Source organism: Macaca fascicularis, chromosome 4, assembly GCF_037993035.2.
Source record: "Macaca fascicularis isolate 582-1 chromosome 4, T2T-MFA8v1.1".
NCBI lineage: Eukaryota > Metazoa > Chordata > Mammalia > Primates > Cercopithecidae > Macaca > Macaca fascicularis.
The window spans coordinates 76,408,167-76,433,263 of NC_088378.1; the positions used below are offsets into that span (position 1 = coordinate 76,408,167).

At 36.0% G+C, this 25,097-nt stretch overlaps 1 protein-coding gene and 1 long non-coding RNA gene across 10 annotated transcripts in view; both read left to right on the forward strand.

The window, feature by feature from the left end:
* The window catches only part of FBXL4 (F-box and leucine rich repeat protein 4), a 74,940-nt gene extending 53,903 nt beyond the window's left edge, over nt 1–21,037 (forward strand). For 6 of the 9 annotated variants that reach the window (XM_005552302.4, XM_074037424.1, XM_005552301.4 and 3 more), the window contains 3 exons: nt 14,835–14,906; nt 19,222–19,534; nt 20,514–21,037. In XM_005552302.4, coding sequence (XP_005552359.2) covers nt 14,835–14,906; nt 19,222–19,534; nt 20,514–20,677 — 549 coding nt within the window. In that variant the 3' untranslated portion in view covers nt 20,678–21,037. The remainder of the gene's footprint in view (nt 1–14,834; nt 14,907–19,221; nt 19,535–20,513) is intronic. The other 3 variants (XM_074037420.1, XM_074037419.1, XM_074037418.1) reach the window with 1 other exon arrangement.
* LOC141410090 (uncharacterized) lies at nt 10,845–12,195 on the forward strand. The gene is made up of 2 exons (XR_012433595.1): nt 10,845–10,969; nt 12,062–12,195. It is a non-coding gene; the product is annotated as an uncharacterized lncRNA (long non-coding RNA).
* Nucleotides 21,038–25,097: the final 4,060 nt, after the last annotated feature.

Below are 25,097 nucleotides of genomic sequence, written 5' to 3' on the forward strand. Positions count from 1 at the left end.
ATGATATGTTGTTGATAGCTAGGTGATGTGTTCTTAAGTGGTTAGCCATAGCCAGGCATGCAGCAGGCCTGATGACTCAGTAAGAATGAGACCTCAGGAGAATAGAACGGTGGCAGGGTCAGAATTGTCTTGTATGCTGGTAGGTAAATTCTGGGATGCTGATGTGGTCCCTCCTTGCATCGGTGGTCGTTCAAAATTTTTAGGCTTATAAGATAGTAAAATATAGTTCAGCTTGGTTTCTTAATTTATTTCATGAGATCTTTTTCTTTCTTTAGATGTGTTAAGGATTACAATGAAAAATGACTTCATCAGAGAAATAACAAATGTCTTATTAATTTAGCAAAGAAAATTCACTAAGTAAGCTATGTGTGGAGTCAGTGGCATGTATTTGTTGAATTTCATTAGATGCAGAGCATTAAATACATGCCTAGTAAAGAACAAGATACTATTACATTAATAAAAGACAGGGTGAACAGGTATACAGTAAGCCCAAATATATGCTAGCATTGTCACAGGCTTGTCCTTAGTTGGAGGATGATCTGCATTGGGAAACCTTTCTAGAAGAAATTACCATTGAGCTGAGATTTATGCCCTGTTTACTGTGTGATCCCAGAATTACTAGTGAAATGGGTTGCTAAATAGGGTAATTTTTTTTCCTCCTGAAATTGGTGCATCTTTTAGAGTTGAATAGACAGCACTTTCTGCAACAGATGGGAACTTAGACAGGAAAGACACTCTAGTTGTGCTTATTTTCTTCTACCATCCGTGGCATGGAAATAATTAGGTATTATAATGATTTAAAGGAGTTAAGTTCAGTCTTTTTGGTTCTTTTCTTCTCTATTCATAAGATTCTTATTATGTACGATAAAACATTGATTGCAAGTACTTCTTTAACCATACATGATGATGTATTTTCGTGAAAGTAGAGCTGTAAAAATCTAGCCCATTCAGCTGGGCTCAGGGTCTCATGCCGGTAATCCCAGCACTTTGGGAGGCTGAGGCAGAAGGATCACTTGAGATCAGGAGTTCAAGACCAACCTGAGCAACATAGCGAGACCCCATCGCTACAGAAAATTTAACAAATTAGCTGGACATGCCCCTGTAGTCCCACTCAGGAGACTGAGGTGGGAGGATCGCTTGAGCCCAGGAGGTCAAGGCTACAGTGAGCTGTGATTGTGCCACTGCACTCCAGCCTGAGTGACAGAGCAAGACCCTGTCTCAAAAATACAATAAATCTGACTCATTAAATAGATTTTTAGATACTTGAAAAAAAACTTTTATTTTGAAATAATTTCAGACTTACAGAAAATTGAAAAAAAAAAATGATTTCTTTTGTACTTTCACCCAGGTTCCCCTACTATAATGCATAATTGTTTCATTGAACCATTTGAAAAATAAGTTGAAAACATAATAACCCTTTACCCCTGGGGCATTATAAGTGAAAGACATAATTTGCCCCTGAAAGGGCATGTATCTGTAATCTACTTTCAGATACTTGTGTTATGGGCTGAATTGTATCTCCCCAAAATTCGTACTTTGAAATCCTACCCCCCAGTACTTAAGAATGTGACTGTATTTGGAGACAGGATTTTTAAAGAGGTGATTAAGGTTAAATGAGGTCATTAGGGTGGAGCCTAATCCAATATGATGGGTGTCCTTAAGGAAGAGGAGATTAGGACACACACGCACAAGAAAGACCGTGTGAAGACAATGGAAGAAGATGAACCGCTATAAGCCAGTAAGAGAAGTCTTAGAGGAAACCAACTCTGTTGACACCTAGTTCTCAGATTTCTAGCCTCCAGAATTGTAAGCAAGTAAATTTCTGATGGTTAAACTACCTAATCTATGATACTTTGTTATAGCAGCCCTAGAAAGGTAATACACACCTTGTATAGGATAGCATAAGAAAAACTTTTTAACATAGTGCATGAGAATGTCTTTAAGATAAGTCCCACACACGTACTAAAACAATCTGGACTAGTGCTAGAAGTTTGAACCTGTTTACCTTTCCTCTGTTTGGGGAAAAAAAAATCTGGAGTCAGGGGTGAGAGTGGGGCATGATAGGTAGCTCAGTAAGAATGTTATTCTGTTGCTTAGCAGCAGACTAGAAAACCAGGAGTGTTTTTTAAAAGTTGGAGTTATAAATGGAACACCTGCATCCAGTTTTGATTGCCTCGCTTCAAGAATGATAGAGCATAAATTGAAAGAATCTGAAGAAGTGAAAAAACTGATGATAGGTATTGTGGGGGACTAGTATATGACAGTAATCCGTAAGTATGGTTCGGCATCTGTTTACTTGGCCTGCTCGGCTGTGTCGACAGTTTCAAGGACCCCTCTGCTTTTATCTTCATGAACTAGAAGACAACAAAAGAAGTTGATCTTTACTTCTGTAAGATATTAACACTCTCCTATTTTTTTCTTTCTGTGCCAGTTTATTTGGCAGATCACATATATGAGTAAAATTGCACACCACCCTGACTGTTGATGAAAGCGGCTGGGCTTTCTACAAAAGATATATTAACTATCTTTTGAAAGAGTGCAATTTAATTTAGTGCTATGAATTTGTTTTCTGACCTGTGTATGTGGTGGTCTCCTTATCGCATTCTTATTTGATTTAAACAATACATTATTGTATGTTGATAAGTAGAGCAGGGATGGCCTTTCTTTTAAAAGAGCCATGGCAACTAACCAAGTCAGACTATAAGACCAAACTTATTGGCAAATGAAGAGGGTGGCTTCTCAGTTACAGAGCCAGTGCTGATAAATAAGACCAGGGTGAGAAATTAAAATAGAAAGAACCGGCTTTGGTCACCTAAATTAACTAATGCACGCTGTTGTTAGTTGTCATCTAAAATGCAGTCTATTTAAAACAGAAATGTTAATATAGCTAGATAATATATAAAACAGAAAGATATTAGTAGTTATTTTGTTCTTAAACACAATCAAGAATCAATAGTTTTAATAGCTGATAATAAGTTTAATTTATCACAGATAAAACTAACTAACTTTCTTAGAGTCCTTGGTATGTGTCTGTAGGCTATATTTCTGTATCCTGATTGGCCTTGTAGAACTTTCAATGGGAATAGGAGACTTGGTGGGGTATGTGTGCCCTGAATGAATGGGTTGTAGTTGAGTTAGAGTCAAGAAGCCTAACTTGTGAGTGCAGTGGTGGAGGAGATCATCTTTTAATGAGGGCAGACTCCTTATCAAACACAACCATGACAGTGACCAATAAGCCAGGTATAAGAAATCTACCTGGAAAGAACACCATTCATTAGAGATGGCTGATTAGGCTGGGCGCGGTGGCTCAAGCCTGTAATCCCAGCACTTTGGGAGACCGAGACGGGTGGATCATGAGGTCAGGAGATCGAGACCATCCTGGCTAACACGGTGAAACCCCGTCTCTACTAAAAATACAAAAAACTAGCCGGGTGAGGTGGCGGGCGCCTGTAGTCCCAGCTACTCGGGATGCTGAGGCAGGAGAATGGCGTGAACCCGGGAGGCGGAGCTTGCAGTGAGCTGAGATCCGGCCACTGCACTCCAGCCTGGGCGACAGAGCAAGACTCCATCTCAAAAAAAAAAAAAAAAAAAAAAAGAGAGAGATGGCTGATTAGCCCATCCTCTCTGTTGGCATGTCCTGAGGAAAGCTAAATTAAAGTTACAGGACTGAAATTTGTAAACTGTCATGTCTTTATTTTATTTTATTTTTTTTGTAGAGATAGGGTCTCACTGTGTTACTCAGGTTGGTCTCAACCTCCTGGGCTCAAGTGATCCTCCTGCCTCAGCCTTCCAAGTGCTGGGATTACATGCATGACCCACCACACCCAGTCCCATGTCTTTTTGACTGCAAATCTCTGCATCCATTATAGGTTGTTATACACATTGATCAGTTGATTGATCAGTTGATCAGTTGAGTATCTATGAGGAAAGATGTATTCGACTATATTATTATAGGAAAGATCCAATACAGTGATAAATATAGGCTTCAAAATGAGACTGCAGGGCAAGGCAAAGGTGTGTGAACATTTAGTCTTAGATTTTGTTTCATCACACGCAAGAATTTTAAGAATTTGACAAATTATCTGAACCTGAAACTGAAACTTGTATGTTAGAGCTAAAATTCTGAGTCTGTAGTCTAGGGTAGCTATTAAACATCTACAGTTAGGTTTAGAGAACTTTCTTCTTTTTCCTCAAAGGTAGTGTAAGGAGCTTTATTAATTTTTATGATTTATGATATTTAGCCTTTTCTTTTTAGAGTTCTGTCAGAATTCCAACTCCCCATTACAATGTTGATCTTAAAGTTGTGAAAGACAATATTATTTTCAGGTTGTGATTATGTATCAGTGTATAATCTATACCATATTGTGTATTTGAACTGTATAAAAGAATAACTTCTAGTAGATGGTTCATAGTAAATCTGGATAAAGTAATTGAATTTAAATATTATAAAATGGTGATTATTTCTACATATGTTTAGTTTCAAGTACTTTAAATAGTTCTCAAAATACTTCAACTTTTTTTGTTGTTTTTTTTTTTGTTGTTGTTGTTTTTGAGACAGAGTCTCGCGACGCCCAGGCTGAAGTGCAGTGGAGCGATCTTGGCTCACTGCAACCTCCGCGTCCCTGGTTCAAGCGATTCTCCTGCCCCAGCCTCCCGAGTAGCTGGGACTACAGGCGTGTGCCACCATGCCCAGCTGATTTTTATATTTTTAGTAGAGATGGGGTTTCACCGTATTTGCCAGGCTGGTCTCAAACTCCTGACTTCAAGTAATCTGCCCATCTCAGCCTCCCAAAATGCTGGGATTATAGGCGTGAGCCACTGCACCTGACCTTCAACTTTTATTCTATATTCTTCTTCACCAAGTTTATTGAAATTGTAAGAGGAGCAAAACAATTTTTAATTAGAGAAAGATTTACACTTATATATATATTTTACACTCCAGTAATTGAGTGGTTGTGTTCTTAGGATTTCTTTGGAGATATTTGTTATGCAAATTTATGCATTTTCATTTAGTGAATATACTTTTATAAAATTTCACCTTCTTACTCAGAGATAGTGCTCTGATGTGTTTGAAATGTATTATAATCAATGAAAGTACATTTGTTTCTGATGATGTTATATAACTAGTCTATATTTTAGCTAGTCTTTGTCTGTAATATGTACACTTGTTACCTGGCCCTTATTAATATGCTTTCTAGGAATCATATTTTAGAATGGAGAATACTAATTTGGAATCCTACTGTCCTATATTGAGTGTTATAATTAAGGGTTACATTCTTTATTAAAGATAACCAACAATTCTTAACATTGAATAAAAAAGGTCATAAACTAGTTGTAACAGCTAAAAACCTACATTAATGTAAAATAGCAAGCATATTACTGCATACATTAATTATACAAGGTTCTCAGTACATTATAAAATGTACAGGTATGCATAAATATAATTCTAAGCTATAAATCTGGACTATCTAAAAGTTATATATGAGTATAATAAACAGTTATTTTTATTAAGTATTTTTGCTTAGCACTTTAGAAGTCTGGAGGGTGGGAAGTTATGAAGTTTATGGATAGCATTTCTTAAAAAGCTGTCAATGAAAATGTGAATTCATGCCTTTTATCTATTAATAAATTTCTTTGTAACAAGTAAAGGCATTAATAATAATTCTGTATAACTGAATGGCACTTCATATCTGCATACACCAAACTTCCACATCTGTTATCCATCATTTCACTAACTAAATTATTTTTGAAATTGAAATCATTCTTGTTTTTTTTTTTTCCTTGAGACAGGGTGTCACTCTGTTGCCCAGGCTAGAGTGCAGTGGTGTGATCTCAGCTCACTGCAACCTCTGCCTGCCAGGTTCAAGTGATCCTTCCAGCTCAACCTCCCAAGTATCTGGGACTATAGGCTTGCACCACTGTGCCAGGCTAATTTTTGTATTTTTTGTAGAGATGGGGTTTTGCCATGTTCCCAGGTCTCAAACTCCTGAGCTCAAGTGATCTATCTTCCCACCTCAGCCTTCCAAAGTGAAACCATTTTCTTAGCAATAGTCATTGTAATCATTGTAGTAGTCTTAAGTATTTGGAGGCTTCACTAAAGGACGCTAAGGGGAATAAAATTGCTAAACAAACAAGAAGGCAGTTGTGAAAGTAGGGGGAAACAGTCTTTCTCCTGTTATAATCATCAGAGTATGATGTTTATGGACTAATTCCTTTACAGTCCTTTTGTGAGTTGTAGAGGATGGTCTGGAACCCTGATGCTGTAAGCATGCTTTACCGTTGTTTTTGCCTAGTTGCATTAATAAAAACTGTTCACATTGAACTTGTCTCTTGCTTTTCTCTCCAGTTATAACTTGTTATAATATTTTGCTGTTTACTTCTTTACCTTTGGCATTTCGCTATCCAAAATGGCTGAGTGTCATGTAACCCACTTGAATATTTAATTATGTGTTTACTCTTCCAGTTTGGTCTCAGGTTGAGAAGTGTATGCTTCTTTACCTGGATGTGTGGGGAGTTGTTGAATTTATTACTTAAAGTTATCCATTGGGTTTTGAAGCTGCTGTACAGGTTTAACAGGTAGATTTTAGGTGGAATGTAAAATAAATCTTTCTTTATGAACACGTATTCTACTGCTAAATGACAGCGTGCACCTAGAGTATGTTTTAGTAATTCTGTAGAAGAAATAATCATGGACCCAGTCACTCCTTAGTGAATTCCTTGCCATAGTTGTTTAAGTAAGGTTGCCCTTTGTTTGAAAATTACAAACTCATTTGAAATGAACCTTGCATTATTAAAGCTGCTATTTTAATTATATTTTAGTTTTATAGAACTACTCTTGTACTTCCATTGAATGAGTTTTCAAGACCTAACCAGCAGAATACGTAGACTTGGGGACCTAAAAGATACTTTATGTCTTGAATCAGAGGTTCATATAATTTTTCAGTTTTCATTTCTGAATAAATAAAATATGGTGCCATTTTCACAGTACACCTAATAATACAGCTTTGATCCATCCATTTGTGTGTTCTAGATATGTAGCAGTGCTGCATATACTCATTATAGTAGAATTGTTTTGTTCTCCTAAGTAGAGATTGGCAAACTTTTTCTGTGAAGGGCTAGGTAGTAAATACTTTAGGCCTCACAAGCCTCATGGTTCTGTCACAGCTACTCTATCCTGCTGTTGTAGTGTGAAAACAGTCACCGACAATACATTAATGAGTGGATATGCCTGTGTTCCAATAAAACTTTATTTACAAAAACAGGCAATAGACTGGATTTGGCCTGTGGACAGTAGTTTGCCAACTTCTGCTCTAAACTATTGAGTTGGTGCTCTCTACAAAATCAGGCCCTTTTATATCTGGAAGTGAAGAGTTAATTTCCCCGTAGTTTATTATCTTTGCTTTGACATCAGTAACAACATTTTAATTCTGAATGCTAACAACATGGAGAAAGAATATTCTAAAGATATTTTAGGAGGAAACGGGTTAACTGGATTTAAAGACGTTGTCAACTGGTTCTATAGGCATGTTCTCTAAACCTGGGTACTCCCACAGTCTCTGGCTTTCACTGATGAGCTTTGCTGGAGAAAGCCATGAAACTGTGTTAATTTGTGCTTACTCACCTCAGTGCTACCTGTCAGCCCTTTGATTTATCTCTATTTGACTTCTTGTTAATTTCTCACAGTATCTCTTCCAAGGTCATTGTTGTTCTTTCCATTACCATCACCTCCATCTCGCAATATCTTGGTCTCAGCATTTGATCTCATATCTCTCATTCAGAAAGATCAGTTATATCATTCAACATAAATCTCTTGTTCTATGTTCCTTTTCAAGCTGAGGATTTTAAAAATGATAGTTCTAATATTAAATGATTTTTAATTCACAGTTTAATGTACAGACTGATATAAGTTACTATAAAATATTTGTTGTGAATTCCTCTTCTATGACTTGAAATTCTCTCAGAGAAAATAATGCATCTACTTGAAATTCTCCCGGAGAAAATAATGCATCACAAATGTTTTCTAGACATATATAATTAGACTTTAGTTCAAAAATGAGTTAGGACGATATGCTGTTAGGTCTGTGCCTTAAAGTTACAATCTTTAAGATACGCAATAAGCAAAAGTTGTGATTTCTCTGAGGAACAGTCCAGACAGGTTATATAGTATTCTTGACAATAAATATTTTTTCTTACTATTACCCTACTTTTTTTGTTTGTTTGTTTTGCAGACAAGTTCTTGCTCATTCGCTCAGGCTGGAGTACAGTGGCATGATTGCAGCTCATTGCAGCCTTGACCTCCAGGTGTCAAGCAGTCTTCCCACCTCAGCCTCCCAAGTAGCTGGGACCACAGGCATGTGCCACTATGCCTGGCTAATGTTTTTATTTTTATTTATTTATATCTTTTTGTAGAGATGAGGTTGCACCATGTTGCCCAGGCTGGTTTTGAAATCCTGGGCTCAAGCTATCCTCCCTCCTTGGTCTCCCAGAGTGTTAAGATTATAAGCATGAGCCACCACACCTGGCCTTACTCTTACTTTTAATTGAAAGAACTGATTCTATAGGGAATTTATCTCAAACTATATCATGAGAATCTTATTGTCCCAGTCTGGGGATAATCAGCTAGGTGACAGTGTTCCAAGCCACCCCAGGAGTTTGGATGGAAGTCTTAGAGAAAGAAGAGGTTTTGTTCTGGGCAGATACACCAAAAAGTATATAGTGACCTGCCATTGGCCATGCCTTCTGGTCAGAACTGAGCTAAGCCTTCTACTGGTCCTGCAGTATCCACAGTGCCACTGCAGAGCAGGACCTCTGTACCTTCAGCAGAAGTCCTGGTTCTAGAAGGGGGCAATGTGCAAGACCCTTAAACAAGGAGGAATAAAAAAAGATGGGGTTGAGAGATGGCAGTTCAAAGAAATAAGTGAAAGCACCTTGTGAAAAAGAACTAGAAAATTTGAAACATAAATAGACTAAAACAAGAACACATAGTTGTGAAAACAACTGATTAGAAATCTATCAAATAGTCATTAGGAAATAATAAATAGATGGGATAAATTCTAAATTGGACACAGGATTGCTAAATTAGAAGAGAAGTCTGAAGAATGTACTCAAATTTGTAAAAGGTATGTCAGGAACTGCTGTAAGGTTTATACACACCCACACAATCTCAATCTCTCTCTCTGTCACACACACACATATTTACTCCTAAGGCAAGGCAGTCCTACTCATTTAATAAATATATATTGTGCCTACTATATACTAGTGACTCTGTTATTTATCCATTGCCATATATCAATTGCTTCAAAATTAGTGGCTTAAAACAACCTGCATGTATTATCTCACATGTTTTCTGTGGGTCAGGTTTAGCTGGGTAGTTTTGGCTCAGGGTCTCTAAGGAGGTTGCAGCCAGGTTGTTATCTGGTGCTCTAGTCATATCAAGGCTTGACTATGGCTGGTGGCTCAGCTTCCAAACTCAGGGTGATGTTGTTACAGTTTCCCTTCAGCTTGTGGCCAAAAGCCCCTGTTCTCTCCACACAGGCCTCTCCACAGGCTGCTTGAGTGTCCTCATGACATGGCAGCTGGCTTCCCCCAAGGGAACAAGTTGGGAGGGAGGAAGCCAAGACAGGAGCCACAGCCTTTTTATAACTGTATTAGGAGGGTTCTGAATCAGAACCAATAGGAGGTAAAGATATTTATTATAAGGAATTGGCTGACATGATGATGAAGCTGGCGAGTCTCAAAATCTGCAGGACGAATTGGCAAGCTGGAGACCCAGGAGAACTAGTGTAGTTCTAGTCTGACAGGTAGCAGGCTTAAGACCCAGGAAGAGCTGATGTTTCAGTTTACATCCAAATTCAGGAAGAAATCAGTGTCCCAGTTTGAAGACCATCAGACATTGTTTTTTTCCTGAATTTGGAAGAGTTCTCTCTTATTTGAGGGAGGGTCACCCTGTTTGTTCTATTCAGGTCTTCAACTGATTGGATGAGGCCCACCCACAGTAGGTAGGGCAATGTGCTTTATTCAGTCTACTGATTTAAATGTTAATCTCATCCAAAAACAACCTCACAGAAACACCCAGAATTGGCAGGGGGCAGTGGCTCACACCTGTAATTTCAGCAGTTTGAGAGGCCGAGGCGGGTGGATCATGAGGTCAGCAGATTGAGACCATCCTGGCCAACATGGTGAAACCCCATCTCTACTAATAATACAAAAATTAGCTAGGTGTGGTGAAACGTACCTGTAATCCCAGCCACTCGGGATTCTGAGGCAGGAGAGTCGCTTGAATCAGGGAGTCGGAGGTTGCAGTGAGCTGAGATTATGCCACTGCACTCCAGCCTGGGGAGAGAGTGAGACTCCGTCTCAAAAACAAACAAATACCCAGAATTATGTTTAACTAAATATCTGGGCACCCCATGGCCTAGTAAGGCTGATACATAAAATTAACTATCATAAATGTAATATTCAAAGTGACCTGTATCACCTCTACAATATAATGTTTGTTAAAAGTGAGTTGCTAAGTTAAGCCCACTCTCTCAAAGGGAGAAGAATTAAGCTCTACCTCTGGAAGGAAAGCGTATAGAATAACATGTGGACATATTTTTCAAACCACTCTAACCGCTGGTACTAGGAGACTCCAGTGTTCATAGAATAGAAGTTACTGAAGAAAAAAATGGAAGGAATGGTAGAGAAGTAACATTTGAAGAGAGAAATGTTTAGAATCATCATCTTTCATGAAGAGAGAGATGAGTCTTCAAATCAAAATGGGCACTTAGGGTTTTAAACAAAATAAATGAAAATAAATTTTTAGACAGATTGTGATAAAATTGCAGGAGATCAAAAATAAAGGGACAAGAGCTATCAGAGAGAAAAGATATATCACCTGCAGAGGAAAACAATTCGATTGACAATAGACTTCTTATCAAGTAAGAGACTGATAAGCAATGGAGTAATGTTTTCAAAGTGTTGAAAGAAGGTAACTGTCATCTTAAAATTCTAAGTCTAGCTAAACTTTCATTCAAGATTGAGGACAAATCTCAAATATGCACAATAAAATTTATTTTTTAAAAAAGATTGGGGGTAAATATTAAACTAAGTTATTTAACTTTCTGTCACTCTGATTCCCCATTTATAATGATAGGATAGGTAAATAACAATATTTACCTTACAGGCTGTTAACTTTTCTGTTCACTGTTACATCCCAAGTGCCTAACACATAGTAGGCATGCAATAACAGTTTATTAAATGAACGGATGAGTTAATAGGATTGTTGTGAGGATTTATGTATGTAAAGAATTTACAGCAATGCTGCCTGACATGTTAATAAGTACTCAATAAATGTTTGTTGTTAAGATTTTATGACCCATAGACACTCAGAATGACTAAAAATATTTCTCAACAAAAAGAAAAATTCTGTAAGGAAGTATCAGATATAAAAAAAATTATGACACAGAAATTGATAAAATGCTAGTAAATTAACTAATGACCATGGAGAGGAGATTAAGAAAAATTAATCTTTTTGTATTATTTCTAAAAGGTAAAAACTGAAACCTTTAAGGTGATTCTAAAGTTCACATGAAAGAGCAAAGGGCCAACAGCAGCTAAGAGATGTTTGAAGAATGAGGAAAGGCTATTTGCCATACTAGATTTAAAGACTTATGAACTATAATAATTAAGACAGAAATGTTGGTACAGGGAATGGAAAATAGACCAGTGAAACAAAATGACCCAGAAGTAGACTCATGCATATATGGAAACCTTATATATGATAGAAAGCATTACAAATCAGTGGATACAATGGAGTCTTCAGTAAATCAAACTGGAACAATGTGGGGAAAATGAAATTTGATATCCTACCATATAAAAATCAATTGTAGTTGGGTTAAAAACCTAAGTGCAAAAAAGAAAGACTCTAAAACTCTGATTTTAAAAAAGAAGAATCTTAGATTCTTCCTTAGCTAAAGAAGAACTTTTTGGAAAAAAACAACAGAATACAAACATAAGGGGGAAAAGGATTAATGCCACATTTAATATAGTCATATTAAAATTTAAAATGTTCATGTCTCAGAAAATCCAGTAAACAGTGAAAAGACATGCCTCAGAGAAGGTATTTATAGCTGATATAACAGAAAGATTGGTATCCAGCATGAATAAAGAATTCCAAAAGTCAAGAAGGAAGAAACAACCCAATGGAAAGAAAAATCAGCAAAGGATGTGATGAAGCAATTTACATAGCAGGAAATATGAATGGCCAATGAACATATGAAAAGATCTTCAGTCTCACTGGTAATCAGACTAATGCAAATTATACCATTCCGTACTCATCAGACAGGCAGACATGTAAAAGGATGAAAAGTCTATGTATGTTGATAAAGATGTGGGAATGTAACACTCTTACACTACTGATGGGAGAATAGGTTGATTTAAGCACTCAGAAGAGCTATTTTGCAAAGCCAAATAAAGTCAAAGAATACGTAAACACCTGGAAATTCTCCTTCTGGTATGTGCTCTAGAGAAATACTGTTCTATAAATGCACAAGGAAGCATGTAAAGGAATGTTTATTCTAACACTGTTTGTAATGGTGAAAATTGTAAGCAACTAAATATCAATCAAATGAGAGTGTATGCTGTAATATATTTGCATAATGGAATATTATACAACAATTTCTAATGTTAATATTATATGCTACTTATGGATACATAACATATACTAAAATTATGTATTTTCAGGCATGTTTTAAACACCAAGCCTTAATAAAAGTTACCTCTGAGGAAGTACATGAATGGATGGAGGGATACAAAAATGTAGTGAGATAAGCAAAGAAGACAAAATATTAAGAGTTGATAAACTGAGTGGTGGCTACATGGTTATTATGGGCGTTCTTTTGGACCCTATACTTGTTTGTATATTTGAGATTCTTCATAGTAAGTAATTTAAAAATAAATTACCAAACAAGTTTCATTAAAAATTAGTGAATTAGAGCTATATGTATTTACATGGACAGGTCCCTCACACTGATGAAGAAGATGCAGAAGTATATTGACATTGTAATAGCGTTTATATAGAAACTATATAGAACAGTATTATGTGCTACTTATGGATACATAATGTATTGTAAAATTATATACTTTCAAGCATGTTTTAAACACCAAGTCATGATAAAGGTTACCTCTGAGGAAGTATGTGAATGGATGGATGGAGCCAAGCAAGAATGTAGCCGGATAAGCAAAGAATGTCGAAATGTTAAGAGTCGATAAAACTTAGTGGTGGCTACATGGGTGTTATATTGGAACCTATACTTGTTTGTGTATTTGGGATTCTTCATAGTAAGTAATTTAAAAATAAATTACCAAACAAGTTCTGTGAATTATTTGTATGTGTGTATGTATGTATTTTTTTTTAATTTAAAATTTCTTACCAACAAAAATTTATGAGATTCTTTCTAAAAAATCTAATATTCTCTGGATCTTACTTAAGGGAAAATCTTATAAAACAACCTTTTAATATGGATGTGGTCCTGTAATTTAAAAAAAAAAAAACCCTAATGTTATGTTCCTATCTGTTAATAAGTTCACATGGCTAAGTATTGTGGAGAACCTGAAAATTAAATTATCTTTATATACTCTTTCTAATGTTACCATTCTGAGAGCTACATGGGATTGTTTTACAAATGTTGTTATGTTGAAACTTAAGTATAAAATCAATATAAACTTTTTTTGTTTAAATTCAAAGAAATGCTCAATGATGAAATAATTAGACAAGTATAATAGCGCTCTGTGACCTATTGTAACTATTATTATTTTTGCTTTAAGTAACCTTACATTATGAGAAATATTTTATTACTTTATTTTCTCTATGAGAATCTTATCTGGGATTTGACCAAATGTTTTACATTTTCATTGACACATTCTTCACCTCTCCCTCAACTGATACTTTTTAGTTTCTGAACACTTGGAATAGATTTTTACAGAAGTTGTATAATATCTTAATTTTTAAATATATTAAAATTGTATAAGATATTTTGCCATGTAAGTTTGAATAGTTTTCTCCTTAATTGATAAAAGAAAAATTAGAAATTTGAATATTTTGCATTTTTTGCTTTTCACAGTTTTTCAAGGCAGACATGTTTTTAAAAACATTTCACGGTGCCATGATTATGTAGCAGTCTTTGGATTTCTTTAGTGGTGAGACCGTTTTCATTGCACAGGATAGATGGGCTTAAATGGCAGGAACATGACTAGAAAGTGCATGTTATATATATTTCAGTCAGCATGTTGCTACTGACAGGTGCTCAATGGTTGTTGGTATCCTTGTCAGCAAAGAGAATCCTTTGACATTAAAGTCACCAGCTCAATCCTGATTTGGGGTGACTCTATTGGCAGTTCCATCAGGCTGCAGCTGATCAGTGAATGTCAGAGCTGCAGCTGTTCTTCAGGAGTGTCACCAGCCTACTGTGGGTTTTTTGTCTTTTTGTTTCTGTTTGTGGAGGGAGGAGTGGTTTAGCTTGTCTTGGTGTTCAATCTTAGCCAGACTTTCAAATTGCTTACCTTTGGGAAATGAACTGAGAGGTCATAGGGAATATAGGTATCTTTAGGGCATCCAAAACCATATACAAAGTGACGACTTAAATGGAGACTAGTAATGATTACCTTGACTCCAAGCCAATCAATGGTGGAGCCTCTGGGGACTCATTAAATGGCATTTGTGGACTCTGTAACCTAGCTTTTGAGCTGCATTTCAGGAAAAGCAGTGACAGCCTTTAATGTCTAATTGACCTCTTCTCTTTGTTTCACTTTCATTCACTTTCCATATTTGCCTCTGATGTGGTCCCTAATGGCAGCAAACAGCACTGCTCAGCATTTTGAACTTCTGTTCAGAGCTTCAGCACCTCAGTTTGGGCAGTTGTGTCATGGTAAGTGTTTGAGAATTCTTTATACTTCTCAGTTACTTGTTCTCTTTTTCTTCCTATGGGTGAAATATATCCTGACTCACCCTGCCCCGTACACACCCACAGGTTTTCAGATTTATGGTTCTCTTCTTTGTCCCTTGCTTTCAAAAGTATGTCTTCGAAACACTGATGTTATTTGTCCAGGAGAGCAAAGAAAGAAGTATAGTGTGGTGGAATATAGTATAGTTCTGCCTCAAACCAGATGTTGTCTCCGACAGCTAATCACCTCTCTAGGTTTCTTCACACACTTAAGATGTTAGTCATACCCAAATGCCAATAGTTTAGTAAGTTTTTCGCTAAGCTTATTTTAGCTTTTAAATCCTGAGATAATTTTCTTGAAATTTTAATGATAATAGATAAGTTTATTTTATCTGTTTGTTTTTGTGTTTGTTTTACTGTCCTTATTGGTCAAAACAGAAAGATTAACACCCTATGTTGGAACTCTTTTTTTGTGTGTGGAAATTTTACTGGTCTGTGAAATCTAAAAGCTTAGGGACTGTTGGACTAGATAAACTTTAAAGTCCTTCCAGATTTAAAATATGATTTTATGTGACCTTGAAAGAGCTCATGGGAAGAGTTAAATCTTTTAATCTAACCACATAATTACATAGCTTTTAAATAATACTGAGATGTAAAGGACAATAGAAATCTTATGTGGAGAAGGTGTGCATGTGCGTGTGTGTGTGTGCACACATGCCGTAAGTGAATCTTTCAGTGTAACTGACTGGAAGAATTCATTCCTCCTCATTTGTCCTCTGTTTCCTAAAACAATGTAGGTTTAGGAGATCCCCAGACCATTCCAGTTTTGCCTTGCATTCACTTAGTAGGAAGACTTGAATAAGCAAAATGATTGCAAGATTCTAGAAAACTGGTATGCTAGGCTTAGAGTCAATAGACAGTGTCCCTGACCTAAAATAAGTCCCATTTGAACACCTCTTAGAGCTCAGCCTGGCTTCAGAAATGCCCCAGGATTTGGCAGTGTAGACTAAATAGGCCTCTTATGATGACATATTTATCTCCGTGTCCCCATGGTCTTTAAAATTCTGTGGTTAGGTTTTATTAAACCCCAAGTATGGGCACAGGTCGTCTCAGTCTCTAGATTGGGAGCCCACTAGATTTTCCTCACTTCTGGTCAAATTCTTTCCATAGTAAGCCATTTGATAGGCTTCTGTGGGTCTCTCTAGTGACTCTTCTTGATGGGCCCGGTGACATTTGATGGCCTTTTCTGTCACAACAAACCAGCCAGTTACTGCCACTTGGATCTTCCTTATTGCTAGCCTGCCCTCTTTAGATTGGTAAGGACCATTTAACTTTGCTTAGACGTACCATATTCTGCTTGTTATTTACCTCCCCTTAAACTGAAGCAACATTCCTTAGAAAATCAAGCCTCTGACCATAGATGCTTTACCGTTGGAATTATATATATGCGTATGGTTGGAATTATATTATTTTAAGTTAGCATTTTCCAGAGTTGACATGTGGAAAATTAGCTCTAAAGGATAATCAGTTTTAAAGGCTGTGTATTTGGGAGTGGAGTGGAGATTCCTAATGAAATTACGAAGCCAGGTATGGTTGCTCACACATATAGTCCCAACTACTCTGGAGGCTGATGTAGGAGGATTGCTTGAGCCCAGGTGTTCGAGGCTGCAGTGAGCTATGGTTATACTACTGCACTCCAGCCTGGTCTTAGAGTTTTACAGTGGTTTGTCCTACAACAAAGAAACTGTTTACTTTTGCTAAAACCAGTGTTTTCAAACCTTGCCTGACTACTGAACTCATTTTTCTATATTACATTTTATTGTTAACTGTCAATATAATAGCAATTTTTAGATTTGTGATATTTATGAAGCAACTGTTCACAGTATACACACATAGAGCACTGTGTTGACTTTGCCATGGTGATTGTGGTGTATTATATACCTTTGCTGAGTATTCACCTCATGGCATACTTTCTCTGTAGTGAGTTTAATGTAGATACTAAATTAGTTGTGTCACTTTTTTTCTGAAACTAATCTTTGTACCACAAGTGCCAGTTAGATTTGCAGTGACAAGAACTTCTGAGGAGTAGTGTCTCACCTGTAATAAACCTGAATATTCTAGTCAATGCCGTAAACATTTTTTTAGGACTCCTTAGAAATACTTATTTTTTCTCTTGATTGAGAAAGAGACAAAATGTATCTATTTCTTTATACTTTTAAAAAATGACTTTAAAAAGTTTAAATTTCACTATTATATAGTGCTGATTGAAGTGATTTAAAGTTGCCTAAATTAAGGAATCGTAAGACCTGCCTGGTATTTTCTTAAGTTTCCTGCTAATTATGTGATCCTAGTCAGGTCCCTTAAATTCTTGCTGATGGTTCCTCTGTGGCATTTGCCCTGTTTTTAAAATTAGATAATGAATAAGAAAATAAATATGTCTAATATTTTGGGGGGAAAAGGAGTCCTGCATAATATCTAAAATTTAGAAGGAATTGTAGTTAATAAAGGAGGGATAGGTGGCCTTTGTTCCAGTAAAAAGTATTTAGTTTCATTTTTATTTTCCTAGCCCTGAATTTGGCATGAGTAGTGCTGTGAAAATTTCACAACAACAAAAAACTTTTGAGGGAATTTCTCACTGTATTCTCTGCTGGTAGAGAATTTGTTCAAATGCTGCTGAGATTGGCCAGGCACAGATTGGGCACAATCAGAATCATGGGTTTCAGAAAGTTTTTTAATTTTTTGTTTTCTAAATAAGCTAATTGGCTGTCCTGATTATCAAACCCACAGTTTTGTATTGTTCAGGTATACTCGATGAAAGAAATCCCAAACTTGTTTTCGTGGACTTCAGCATGATTCCACCATACATACACTGACATCCACAACCTTAGAAATCATTACCCCTATATCTAATCTGTCAGCCTTTGGTTCCACCTCAAAAATACAGCCCCAAATCTATCAGATTTCTACAATTCCACCATTGCTACCTTAATCCAAGCCCGTGTCATCTGTCCTTTACACTGTTGCAGGCCTCCTCAATCAGCTTCCTCCTCTGTCCCTCCCCACCATCGGCCCATCCTCCAGACAGAAGCCAGAGGTGGTTTTGCATCGGTTTTTATGTCAATAATAATATGTCACTCCTTTGCTTAGAACCCTCCATTGACTTCCTTAGTACTTGAAAGAAAAATCTAACTCCTTCATGGTCTAAATGGCCTGGCCACTGCGTGACTCTGCCCTTGGGCCATATGGATCTCATTTTTGTTCCTCGAATGCATCAACCTCATTCCTGGAGATTTGAGCAATTACCACCTCTTCTGTCAACCCCTTACACTCTGATCACTCTCACATCACTGTTTTATTATTTTCCCACCATATGTCACTCTTTGAATGTATTTTTTCCTTACTTAATTAGTCTGTGTGTCTTTCCCAAAAATGTGGACAATATTCTCCTTTTTTCAGTTTACTGCTGGTCCTAGCATCTGGAGTGGTGCATAAATGTTTGTTGAAAATACAATTAAACAAAAGAACAAAAGGAAATAATCAGTGTAATTGTTTACTATTTTGTTTCCTTTTGATTTCTTGTGATAATTTTAATATCTGATTTTAACAAAATCAAATGAACCTCTTAAAATAACCTATTTAAAGGAACATTATTAAAGCATATAAAGCCCAAGAACTGAAATGTTTAATCCTTGATTAGTAGAGTCTTATCCTATAATCATAAGGTAAGCACTGGACACCTCCAATAACTGACTGTTGATTAACATATGTAATCTACATTATTTTCATGTTGTATGTGCAGTCCCCAAATGCCTCATTTAACCCAAAACTAGTATCCTTATTAGTATTATCAGCATTTCCACATAGTGTTTTAGAGCCTACAAGATGCACATCAGGGAGCTCTTATATACCTGCCAAAGTATATTAGCCATATATAACATGGAAGAAAGTAGGTGCTGTCAATGAGTAGCAGCAGCAAGGTTGAAATGGTGGGCATAAAAGAAGAACACATAATCCTTTAATTCTTCATGAGAGACCAAAGACTTCAGACTGCTTTGGGATTTAATTCATTAACGTCTTCTGTCTGGAGTTCTCTTAAATGGATTTTTAAATAAATGAGTACTCCTGGCTGTTTTATGAAACGGTGGCAGATCCGTGAGATGAGTGGGCAGATCTGTATTAACAAGGATGTGGATTTGTTTAAATGGGAGCAAAGCAATAGGTTGTAATTAAGAATCTGACTTACTCTTAACAGTTTGCATGTCTGAGCATAACATGTAAAAGATTGGAATTTGATTTCCAGATTGAAGACTATGATGTGATAGCTAGCATGATAGGAGCCAAGTGTAAAAAACTCCGGACCCTGGATCTATGGAGATGTAAGAATATTACTGAGAATGGAATAGCAGAACTGGCTTCTGGGTGTCCACTTCTGGAGGAACTTGACCTCGGCTGGTGCCCAACTCTGCAGAGCAGCACCGGGTGCTTCACCAGACTGGCACGCCAGCTCCCACACTTGCAAAAACTCTTTCTTACAGCTAACAGATCTGTATGTGACACAGACATTGAAGAATTGGCATGTAATTGTACCAGGTTACAGCAGCTGGACATACTAGGTAAGGATGCAATGTATAAATTTGTTTTAAATGTCTGTTTCCTTGACATAAAAGCCAATCTCAGACTTTTTGTAAGGAGAAAGAAAATTTTTGGGTTCAATAAAAATTTTTTCCTGATAAGACTGCTTGGTTTGATAGGAAATGCAAGATAGATCAGTTAATTTAGGGAATAATTATATATGTACTTTAATAAAATAGTGAGGACAGTAACAGAGTTTTATAGTTGAAACTACCAAAAACTCTAACCATTAATTCTTGGTCTACTTGGAAGAGTGAGAATTTACGTGAGCTGTGCTCTCTATTTTTATTAAGGAGAGAAAAGAAATTGATTCATTTGTATAATGAATTCAAGCTAGTTTTTTTTTTTAAGTTTCTTAATTAAAATTCTTGATTAAGGAATATTATGAAATCTTTATCCCTGATAATTCTAGTGTTTAGGAATAGTTCTACCCCATGCAGATCTATTGAAAATCTTTTCCAACTGTGGGATTTTTTGTATCCCTACTGCGTTCATCAGAAAGGAACCCTATGTAATTTTGTTACTTCTTACTTTTAGCCAGGGGTGCTAGCAGTGTCACAGTAGTTATCATTGTGCACACAATTGATACTTTGTGAAGTCACATCGCACTTGCACATTTTACATCAAATGCATGGTGAAAACCATTTTGAACTGGGGTGACAGAAATAGGAAAGTCTGGAGGAGCTGATTTGAAGGGGTAGGAGGTAGGAATGAAGATAGTGGGTAGGATATTGGCAAGATTCAGGTCCTAGATGCTAAATTGGCTGGAAAATTCAACTTTTACTTTTTTTAACAAAATCATTTCAATATGAAGTTATGTTTGAAAAAATGATTTTAATTTGTAAAGGGTTATTTCAGGTTCATTACAAACAATAAATCATTAATGGATTAATTGTTAGCACTTTATATAAATGTTATATTTAAGGTGTTCTTTTGCTTTGTTTTGTTTTCCTTAAATAGGAACAAGAATGGTAAGTCCGGCATCCTTAAGAAAACTCCTGGAATCTTGTAAAGATCTTTCTTTACTTGATGTGTCCTTCTGTTCGCAGATTGATAACAGAGCTGTGCTAGAACTGAATGCAAGCTTTCCAAAAGTGTTCATAAAAAAGAGCTTTACTCAGTGACTTAATATATGTTCTGTAATAAAATTAATGTGCTTTGGTGGGGTTTATTTTGGGATTGGTTTTGGGTTTTGGTTTTAGTTGTTTTAATGGTAAGAATTAAGATATTTGTAGATTTTAAAGAAAAATATGAAATGGACTGTCCATTAAATCAAGTAAAAATGTGCACAAATGTTTTCATAAAATATTACAAGCACTTCTCTTCAAGAATATGTGAGTGGATGATATTTTTACCTTATGTTAATCAGTGATATGCTGTAGTCAATAATATGATTGATAAAAGAATAACATGGAAACATGCTAACTTATTTTCAAAGGAACACTAAGCAATAAAGTATCATGGTATTTATGCAAAAAAAAAAAGTAATTTTTTACACCTCCATGTAAAGATGTCTTATTAAGCCTGTGACCTGGCAAGTGTTTTGTTCAGTATGTACAAAATGGTCAGAGCTAGTTGGAGAAAGAGACCTGCTTTTCCAGCTGTTTGGTTATTTCTTTGAATTAATTGTTCAACTGGAAAATTTGTAGTTTTTCTAGCCAGATGTGGTGGCACACACTTGTAGTCCTAGTGGCACAGGAGGTGGAGGCAGGAGGATTACTTGAGATGGGATTTTGAGACTCTAGTGTACTTACGACTACACCTGTGAACAGCCACTGCACTCCAACCTGGGCAATGTAGCAAGTCCCTTTCTCTTAAAGAAAATTGTAGTGTTTCCACTTTTCTTCTGATATTTTTGTCTATTTCACTACTGGATAATGCCAATATAAAAATTTTGGTATAATCAAGAATAAGAGGTAAACTACTAAATAAAAAAGCTTTCCAACTGCTATAAGCAGATGCCTTAACATTTTGCAAAAGGTAAAGTTTTGAGGTTTCTGAATATATGTGGATTTTCTTTATATATTAAAAAAATCATAAATGTGGATATATATATATATATATAATTATACAAATTATACAGAAACATACATTGTTTTGTTAAAAAATTAATTCTGCTACTGAGAAAGTAGAAAATATTTTGTGGCACAAAAAGGCACAGCTGTTTTGAACAGAAAACTAATATTAACTGTAGTATAACAAAATTCATTGTCCTACTCAGTGCAAAACGGTTATATTCCAGCATCCACACACCCTAGCGTGATCCTGTAGAACTGTGGTAATACTGTAGCCACTAAAATAGCCGCTAATATGGCTATTTTATTAATTTTAATTGAATTCAAGTAGGATTTCACTGTTTCAGTTGCACTAGCTACATGTCAAGTGTTCAGTAGTCATATGAGGATAATGCTTCCTTTGTGCCTGGCCCTGTTTCTTGTGCTTTGCATTTACTAATTCAGTTGTCACAACAACCCTGTAAGATAAATGCCATTACTAACCCCCATTTACAGATGAGGAAACTGAAGCAAAAAAAGATTGAAGAATTTACTCATGATCCTAAAGCTGCTAATGGCAGAGCCAACATATAAACCCAGGCCATCTGGCTTCTGAGGCATTGCATTCAACCTGTGCTTTTAAATGTTCAGGGTAGCTTCTGGCTCTAGGGCAGAGGTCAGGAAACTTTTTCTATAAAGGGCCAGATAGTAAATATTTTAGGCTTTGTGGGCTAAGAGGTAAAACTGAGATTGTTATGTAGGTACTTAAATAACTGGAGAGAAATAACATTTGCACAAAAATTTTATTGACAAAATTCAAAACAATAATTGAGAACTATCTTTTTGTAATACGGGTTTACCAATGAAAATAATTTATTTAGGGGGAGGATCAAAGTTAATGTTTCGTGTCATTAAAGTTGATTATAAGTACTTACTTGCTAATGCTGATCTGTAATAAGATTTTACGTATCTTACTTCTGAATATAATTTTTGTTGAGCATATTCATCACTTCGAAGGTAACTTCTTTGGATATTTTCCTTTTAGCATGTTATTATATTGCAGCTTAATCACTTCCAATTGAAGATTAGGTAGGAGCTTCTCAACTGCACTGGGTTAAATCGATTTTGAAAAATGGAAATTTCCTTTGCACTTGCAAACTCCAAACTCCAAATGGGAACTATAGTGTGAACTACAAATTTGTGTGAGAATGGAGATCCCACTTTGTTGTCTTACCTTTTGATAGCACAGGAAATGTGTGAAGCAGCTTGTTGTTACTTGTAATTCAAATAGTGTTGTCATCAAAATGACTTTTGTTGACATGTTTCACATGTAAACACTTGTTTTGCCTTGTAATTTTGGCTTGAATTCATTTCAAAATTTTATTAAGTCTTGAGCAAAAGCTAAATTCCAAAGCCATTCAGTGTTCCATAATAGTGGTTGAGGACATGTCTTCTTTTTCAGAAAAATGTCAATATCAACCCTGCACGTAAAAGCTCATAATAGAACTAACACTATTATGCCAGTGTGGTTGGGCAAATTGGAACATTCATCTTCTGTATCTGACAAAAGATAACTGAACCATTGGTGTTTAATCTGTCAGAAACTATGAGAGCAAATGAAGTTCACCATTGATACTAGTAGTTCAATAATACAAAGTTGAGTCAAATATATCCCACAAAGTATCTGCTGATGAATAATACAGTAAATAACCATAGATTTTAAATACCTTCTTACCTTTTCACTGGCTTAAAAAATTTGACAAACTTAAATCTTTTTGCTTCACACATTTTAGCACCACCAGTTGTAACATATCTTAGCAGATTCTACTTCAGGTTGCATGAAGTTTGTGTTTTCTTCTTAGAAAATATTCATGCTTGTAATTGTTCCACACAGATAATTTATAGAGACTAATTTCAGTCACTTCAACATTGGCATTGACTTATCAAATAAGCAATAACTAGGCAGTATCAGTAACATCTGTTGACTCATCAAGAGCCAAGGAAAACCACTCAGGGTCATTTGCCTTTTTTATTGACTGTTGCTGTTGTTCCCAGTGTTCTCAATTCTTAAAGCAACCATTCTTGCCAAAAGGCTAATTTAATAGTCTTAAGCAAGTTTACTTTGGGCACGTTCCTTCAGCTGATGGAATCAAACACAATTTAGTCATCGTTAGTAAAATGTTTTCCTTGCTTGGTTAACAACTGAATCACTTTGGCTGCGACTTTATCTTCATTTTTGATTTTTTTTTTTTTTTTCTGAGACTGAATCTTGTTCTGTTGCCCAGGCTGTAGTGCAGTGGCATGATCTCAGCTCACTGCAACCTCCACCCTGCAGGTTCAAGTGATTCTCCTGCCTCAGCCTCCCGAGTAGCTGAGATTACAGGCACAAGCCACCACGCCTAGCTAATTTTTGTGTTTTTAGTAGAGATGGGGTTTTACCATGTTGTCCAGGCTGGTCTTGAACTCCTGACCTCAAGTGATCCACCCACCTCGGCCTCCCAAAGTGCTTGGATTATAGGCATGAACCACCGCCCCTGACTGCACTATATAGTATTCTTTAAGAACAGCTCTAATGACATTGCATATTAAACATCATACTCTGACGTGTCATCTGATTTTTAAAAATCCATATACTAATGTGCCTTAAAAATGTCACTTCAAGTCTACTTTTCTTTTTTTCTCTTGTTTTGATGTTATGGGTAAGCACTAGTAATAAATTTAAAAATATTGTGGTATGACAATATATGTAGCACTCAAAATGTTGGTAACTGCATTACTGCAATTTTTAGTGTGCCAAGGAGCAGTGCAAAATGATGACAGCACCACATAAGCCTCTTTTGCACTTATTCAACTCTGCCATTCTATTGTGAAAGCAATCATAGACAATACCTAAACGAATGAGTGTGGCCGTGTTCCGATAAAATTTCATGAGCACTGAAAGTTGAATTTTACATAATTCCTTGTGTTACAAAATACTACTCTGTTAGCCATTAGATTTTTTTCAGCCATTAGAAAATGTAAAACTATTCTTATGAGCTGGCTGGATTTGGCCTGTGGACCAAATCTGTGACCCCTATTCCAGAGTATTTTCGAGTCAGTTAATCCATGCTTGCCAGTTCCAAATTTTATAAACCACATTCAAACCTGTTAATCCGCTGTTACCTTTCTCATTTTGCCGTTTAGGTTTTAAAATGAAGAGCAGTGTTTTGTTAGAAAAAACAAAGTGTTTACCATAACAAGAAAGATATGTAGACAAGAAAGATATTTATGTAGACTCTCTGTTCATTAAATTTTGAAGCCAGATGACGCATTGTTAGTTTTGACAACTGACTTAAATTTTTGTATAATTATTTATCTTTGCATTTTGCTCAGGTAAATTATCTTCCCAGAGTCTAAAAATAAAGATATCCCTGATCCTGTTTAAAAACATAAATAATCCTCTCAATGTAAATTGTTTTGAAATAAGATCTTAAAAGTACAAAATGTAGACAATTAATATTCAGGTGCTTAATTTTGAGCCAATATGTAGAAAAGAAAAACTAATTTCTCT